Source organism: Odontomachus brunneus, unplaced genomic scaffold (assembly GCF_010583005.1).
Source record: "Odontomachus brunneus isolate Ranch 3 - 2012 unplaced genomic scaffold, Obru_v1 Obru_scaffold_060, whole genome shotgun sequence".
NCBI classification, from domain to species: domain Eukaryota; kingdom Metazoa; phylum Arthropoda; class Insecta; order Hymenoptera; family Formicidae; genus Odontomachus; species Odontomachus brunneus.
Window position 1 is genome coordinate 975,448 of NW_022639510.1, and position 7,597 is coordinate 983,044.

Consider the following 7,597-nt stretch of genomic DNA (forward strand, 5'->3'; position numbering starts at 1 on the left):
TCTCTCTCTCTCTCTCTCTCTCTCTCTCTCTCTCTCTCTCTCTCTCTCTCTCTCTCTCTCCCTCCCTTCCATGTATCTACCCTTACACGTAGATCAACGCAACGACTGACAATTCGACATCTCTCACGTCTGCGTGTAGGCCTCGAATCGACCCGATAGCGCGATTCAATCGTCACGGAGGGAAGAGGAAATAATCGAATATATAACGACAATCGTGCTCAAAGTTCTGTCGCATGCGAGAAATGACGGAAAGCGTGCGCGAAGGAGGAGGGAGGCTTAAAGAGGGGGAGGCAAGTGCACAGGCACGTGAACGTTAACGCGAGAAGGAAAGATGGGCAAACAAGCGAGGACTCGATCGTCCAACGGGGAGTATATTGGACATTGCACATTGGACGTTAACTAATACCTTCCTGGCCTCTCTCATTTCCGTATTTTCGGGTCAAACGCGTCGCAGCTGGTGACGCGCTCGGTTGGCCGATAATGCTCAAAATCGCCGGGTATTACGTCGTACGTAATACACGTAGACTCCGACGGGCAGCCGGCAGACAGCACAGAGAGGCCACTATACTCGGGTCGGCCGGTTCGGCGCGCGCCGAGCGACGCCTTTCTAACAGCGGGCTTCGTCGAAAAAGTGCTAATGCCCCGTTAATGCCCGGTGTACACCGCTCGTGGAAAATATGACGTTCAGATGAGGGGAAGAAGGACCACGGTAGAGTGCGCTGAGGACACGACCGGAGGCCGACAGCGTGACGAAAACAAACCGTTTCGTGAGGAAAGGTCGAGAAGGAGGGAGAGAAGGGGGTAAGAGGAGAGAAGGCCACGATTTCAAGGAAAGCGCGTGCGTTTCGTTTTCGCGTGATTTACGACTGCCGAATGACATGGAAAGGGAGAAAGAGAGAGGGGGGGAGAGAGCAGCCGCACGATCGCTCAATACATCATTCGAGCGTTTCGCCGGCCCCGCATGCATCCCGAGTTTGACCACCCCTGTCATCTGATTCAACCACCGCGCTCTCGGGGCGACCGGCGGGGAGTGTCCATTGTTTCCGAACAAAATAGGAGCGCGCCGACGAACTGCGAATGTTTCCGCAGCCGCGACGAACATCGTCCGCCAAAAATGCATGAAAAATAATATTATTTCGGAGCACAGTTGCGTCGCAACGCCAATTACGGACGCGTAGAAAAGGAAAAAAGGGAACTACGCCGGCCGGCGGTCGGTCACGAGTGCTGCGCGCCTGTGTGAAGGATCAAAAGGATCGTGTGTGTCGCCGGGCGAGGGACGTCGTCCAACAGGGAATCTGAACGCCATGCCACGCTATGCCACACCACGTTGCGCCACGCCGCGGTACACAATGCATGCACGAATAAAGCAGCGCGTATATGCGTTTTTCGCGCAACGTGCAACGGATGAGAGGATTTCGCGGCCCGAAAGAGGAATTTTAGCCGCGGGAAAGTTCGCAAAAACGACGCTGTTCCAAGGGAGAGAGAGAGAGAGAGAGAGAAAGAGAGACAGTAACAGACAGCGCTTTCGCTACTTCGCGCGTCGTCGTCCACACGGACAGTTCGACAGACAGCTGGCCGCGACGCGTACAAAGCACAAAGAGCCGGGTGTCGTTCGCTTACCCAACTGGGAAGGTTGCGTACGGGAACATCCTCGATCGCGTTCACTTTCGGCTGCCTGACGTTCTCCTCCTCCTCCTCCTCGTCCACTTCCCTGTCACCAGCTCCGGTTTCCTCTTCCTCGTCGTTTATCTCCAGTCTGTCTCCCTCTCAGCGTGTTCGATTCTCACCCTCCGTTGCCGTCTCCGACGAGAGAGGGAGAGAGAGAGAGAGAGGACAGATGAAAGCGCGCGCGCGCGCGGTCGTTGATGGAATGAGCACAGGCAGTACACACCACACATACACTTGCACGCGCGGCGACGCACACAAGTTCAAGGTCACCGTAGAATAAGTGGCACGCGTAGACAATGCACAAGTGAACCAGCAGACGGGCGTCGTTGGCTGTCCGTGGCGCGTGTAACCTCACGTACGCCTGCGAAAACTGTGAGACAGAAAGAGAAGCTGGCCGATCTCGCACCGCGACTCTGTGCCGGCGGGAGGCCGCAAGAACGTCGAGAAACAAAGGATCGTTGTCTCTCTCTCTTTCCCTCCCTCCCTGCCTCCTTCTCTTTCTCTCACTCTGTCTCGTGTACCACGAGAAGGGCGCGTACGTTGCGTGCTGCGATCACGCCGCCGGCGTCAGGCTGCCGAGAAGCAACTTTTAGGTTAGTTGGTACGTGCGACGACAGACCGGCCGGCCAGCAGCCAGACAGATAGACAGACAGGAACGGCGTCGATGCGCGTCTCGCGTTTCTCTCGGCTTCGCGCACTCCGGCTCAGTGTGGCAGCTGCACGCTCGCTGCCCATACGACGCGACGGTGGGACGGCGACTGGGGAGGGGGAGGGAAAGTGGAGGGGGTAAGGATTGCCGACTGAAGGGATACCGCCACGGGGTAGGGGTAGGTAGGTTAGGTTAGGAGTTCGAAGGGGAAGCAGCGCACCCTGTGAGCGCGGCATCCGCGCGTACTATGCGAGTGGTTGCGAGAGCGCGAGTGTGTGTGTGTGTGTGTGTGTGTGTGTGTGTGTGGTTTCGCCCGTGTGCGTATTGTATGCACGCTGGCTTGCGTGTACGTGTGAATGCACACGCGTCGCGCATCGCGCAGACGGAATAGAATGTGTGCCGATATACCGCCGGTTTGCAGTTTCGCTGCTCTGCCCTTCGCTCCGGTAAAAGACTGGCGCATGGCGTATCGTACGCGCGCGCCCAAGGAGTCCTGCGCAGTGGTGCTCAGTCGCGACTCTCTCGGAATTAGCGCGAGTGTCTTTTCAATCGCCCGACAGGACCAAGTGTGATCGTGAACTTCGATCTACAATATGTTCTTTGATTCCTGTTCCGATCTCTTTATCTGTTACCGATACAGATTCTAAACTTTAAGTCAGAAAAAGACAGAACAAGAAACTGAAAGCAAGGAACACATTGTAAATCGGAACTCACGCTGATAAGAAAGCAGAAACTATCTACTAAGGTAAACGTTCCAGTGGTCGAACATACATTTCCCAATGATTGACATATTGGTTTTGTATTATTCTTTGTTGAAATGCTTTTTAATATACAAAACAACATAATAAATGAAAAGAAATATTTAGTTACTTTGTGATTTTGTTTCATTTATTGATAAGCATCTTAACAAACACAAGTATATTATTAGTAATTCAATTATCGGTACACGTTCAATCACTAGGACGTTTACCTTACCACCTAATCACCAGTGTGAGTTCTGATCGGTTTCTTTCTGTTTTCTGCTAAGGTGTGAGTTCTTCCCAATAGTGGAGAAGAACAGATAAATGTATAGAGACCGTGAAATTTGACATATCTCATCGAGAGGAAAGAGAGATTATTGGAAATAATAATATTCAAAGTGTTACTTTCAATACATGAGTCAACATTGTTAAGCCTGATTTACAGTGTGCTTTTTGCTTTCTGTTTTTGGTTCTTTATTTCCTTCTGGTTTAAAGTTTGATCTACAATGTGCTCTTTGCTTTATGTTTCTTTCTGTTTATCTCTTTCTGATTTAAATCTTAATCTTTTAGTTAGAAGAAAATAAAGAATAAGAAACAGGAAGCGAGGAGCATATTGTAGATTAGGCTTTAAGCTTGATCTAAAATGTGCTCTTTGCTTCCTGTTTCTCCTTTTTTATCTCTTTCTGAGTCAGACCTTAAACCTTAAGTCAGAAAAAACAGGCAACAGGCTAATATTGTTTAACGCAATGTTAAAGTTAACTTCATTCGGGTTTTTGACAAAAGAACCGCGTGAACAGCACACGATTGTCGGCTAGTTGTTCCAACTTATTGGTAAGCTATCTAATAGTTAAATCATATATTTGTCTTTGTCTAATTTGAAGAAAACACGAAGATGGACATATGATTTAACTGTCAGGTAGCATAGAGGGATTGGAACAATTGGCTTTGTGTTTCATTAATTTTCATTACCTGGTCGTGGAGTAAATTTTCCCAAAGACGAACAAATTTTCCGATGTATATCAGCGCAAAGGTTCCGCAGATATATTTAGTAATATTTGCTAATTAATAGCAGTTTCGATTAAGCTGGAGCGACCACACCTGTTCCCCGCTCTCCCTTTCTCTCGCCCGATTACATAGTAGAAAATTAATAGTGGATAAAATCTCCGATGCCACGCCTTGAGTATAATCAATTTTACAATATCGAATGCTTATAATTAGGGCGGCCAAATGTACAGGCTGTTCCAGATTGCTGCCAACGCGAGGCTGAGTTCTCTTGGACCTTGGGGGATATCGGGAGACTCGGTTTACGGCCCACAAATCGCGCGACTGAACGCGCAATGTTCGACGAGAGTTAATGCCGGGATAATGTAAGATCGTGGATTTATCATGTACTCGCGTTGTGCCGTTCGCGTCTCGTAGCTGTTGTTCGTTCCGTTCGCGGTCGACAGTTGTTTCCGCGGCGAGACGGCGCTTCGAGAAAATTGCCGCCTCGGTGTTCTCGCGAATCCGGACACGTCCGCGCACAAAGGGACGTGGGCCCCGATGAAGAAACCAGTATGGAAGCCACGAGAGGCGAAAGGATACCGCGACGCGCCGTGGGTTACGCAACTACGATTGCACACGCTTTTATAGTGTATGTAACGCGCGAAATAAAATTGCTCGAGTGAAACATCATTGCGAGCAATACTGAACGTGCGAAGCACTTGAGAATAATTCACGATTAACGTGCAACCGTCTACGCTTGGTTGGCGTGTGTGCGATCCTTAACCCGTTGAGGCACGGGACCTTCGAAATTCGGATCCCAATAAAATATTCATGTTACATGTCGAGAGTGGCAACCCGAGAAGTCATTCCTTTTAAAATTAATTTTTTTTTATTTTGCTTTTTTTTACAGAACGCGCAAACTGAGCGAATACGAGTAACGCAAAAAACCAATAGAGTGCATCACACTATGCACAGGCTGAGCGTTGGTTTCGTTGCGAGATCACTATGCCTGAGGCTACGATATGGTTGAAATCACGGTTTGTTCCAAAAGGTTAAACGTTATTTTAGTAGATATCTAAATGTTGAAATATTTATAGCCTATTGAGAGCAATAAACTCGAGGCGCATTCACGGCGTGAATTAACAAGTCGGGCGAGCGAATCCGCGGCTCTACGCGAACAAATTCGCGACTCGACGATCCGAGCCAAGGGATTCACTCGAAGATCCCGAATTCTACTCGGGGCATTCTTGACTTCTCCCTAACTGAGAATCTTGATTCGGCTAAATGCTTTCAGAAGCGTCCTGAAAGCATTCGCGCGCTGTGCCGCGGAAGACAGTGTCTCTCTCTCTCTCTCTCTATCTCTCCTCTCTCTCCTCTTTCTCTCTCCCCGCAGATCTCAGTACACCTTCCGAAAACGCGGCTCCACTCGCGCAAGGACGATTTTGCATAATTGAGAGCGAAGAGCAAGAGAAGGAGCAGGACAGGCGGACAGGAAATAGAGACAGAGAAGAGAGGACGTAAGCGCTGGGGATGATAGCGTGTATGTACGAGCGCGTACAGGATGCGGGATGCAGAGTGCACGTAACAATGGCTTTATACGCTCAGCCAGGCCGTCGTGGCAGCCGTGGTTATATCGGTTTGAGTGCCCGTTTTTCCGTACACCCACGTAACCGGTCTCGCGCGTTCTCGCTCACTCGCGTATTCTCTCTCTCTCTCTCTCTCTCTCTCTCTCTCTCTCTCTCCCCCTTCACTCTTTTCCCCTCTCGCCGCCTTCTCTCCCTCTTTCTCCTCATGACTCGCGTGGCACCGAATCGTACGGATGTACGATACACAGCGAGGGGACAGGTCAGGATTCGGCCGCCCGTTGGCCTGCCTCCAAATCGTAGCGCCAGCCAGATCCCGAGCGAAAACTCGCTGTGGTAAGGGGGAAACCGGAAGCCACCCTCGCGCTTGGGCGGATGCGCATGGATGACGCGATCGGAACGCTTTCTGTTTCGTAGGTGACCTCTACGGACTCAATTCCGTGGACCGTATTCTCGACGCGTATTCGAGCGCTAAGTACGTCTTCTCCCGATTCTCAAGCTAAATTTCCTTACACGAGACGCTCATGTAAAAAGAAGAGAAAAAACAAAAATGAAAGTTTTAGAATGAAGAGGTACTTAGTTACTTAGTAAGCTTACGTAGTTCCCAAAACGCGTCGAGAATCGAGGTACACTCGGTTACTACACGATATCCGCATATTCTTCCTAGTAATGTGTAGCGTTCTTGATTGTCACAAATTAAAAGATTACAGCGCGGACCGTCCACACGTCCGCGCTGTAATCAATTATGACGGAGGAATCAAAGTGACAATACAGAGTATGAAAATAAATTTCATTAATATAATATATCAATTAATATGAGAATATCTAGGGACACATGAGACGAAATATTTATTTTTGACTTCGCAAAAACAAATTTTTTTGTAAATAAAAAAATACGGAATAAAAAGTTACTAATATAAAAGACAAACCGTCCTAAAAAAAAACTTTAAAAAATATTCCTATGCACTCACCATCTTATCCTAATATTCTAACGATATTAAAAGTCGGCGCAAAAGAAACAAATAATTAATTATATAATTAAAGGAGGATAAAGAATAAAAAAAAAAGTATGATTGTTGACTAATCAGTCAGGTTTCCACGCATAATTTGGTTTTCCATTTTATTTGACGAGAACACAAAGGGATCTTTTGAACCACACTTATACTTCGAATACTCCGCCACTGACTATTGCAACTGCCAACTGCTTCGATAATGACTACTGCCGATATCGCGCGCAGCCCGTTCTTGCGAAATAATATACCGCGAACGGTGTTACGACAGACGCGCGCCGTTCGCGGAAGGTCCGCGGCATGCGCGACACAAGAAGAAGATTTATTTAACACTCGCAGCGAGAGATATTCACGCAAGAACGGCTCGCGAGAGAGGAGGAATTCACAGTTTTTTTACTCCTTTTAAATTTCGTAGAACGTCTACTTATTATATAACTCGCAAGCAGTACGTTCAACCCTCCCCCATATTTTCGCGCATGGTTTCGGCCGAGGGTAGCCCGGGCTCCCCTCGCAATTTTTCGTCCGCGTACAACCGTGCGCGTTTCGCCGACGGCGATCGCTTCCTCGCGCGCGCTCTAATCCGCAACGAAGGGGTTTCGCGGACGGTATCGTACGCGCGCGCGCACGACGAGCCTCGCAGAATATACACGACTCGTGCAAGCGATTTCCGCGCGAATCGCCCAAGACAAAGGGCAGGAAATGCTCCGGCAGCCCTCTACGCCCTGTAACACGAGCCCGCTGCTCTCGAGATGAGGCGGACACCTGGGGGTTTGCCTCCGCGCTTGTAGCACTCGTAGCGCTTCCTCCCCGACGTTACTCGAGGGGAGGAGAGTGTTGTAACCCACCCGCTTCCGTGCAACACAAGCCAGACGCACACACACACACACACACACACACACACACACACACACACACACACACACACACACACACACACACACACACACACACACACACACACAC

At 49.2% G+C, this 7,597-nt stretch overlaps 1 protein-coding gene across 8 annotated transcripts in view; it reads right to left on the reverse strand.

Moving 5' to 3' along the window:
• Positions 1-7,597, reverse strand: part of LOC116846027 (RNA-binding protein Musashi homolog Rbp6) — a 220,025-nt gene that overhangs the window by 87,914 nt on the left and 124,514 nt on the right. The window contains exon 1 of one of the 8 annotated variants that reach the window (XM_032819343.1): positions 1,621-5,579. The exons of the other annotated variants lie outside the window; for them this stretch is intronic. Coding sequence (XP_032675234.1) covers positions 1,621-1,649 — 29 coding nt within the window. The 5' untranslated portion in view covers positions 1,650-5,579. Of the gene's footprint in view, positions 1-1,620; positions 5,580-7,597 lie in introns of those variants that run through there. 8 annotated transcript variants of the gene reach the window in all.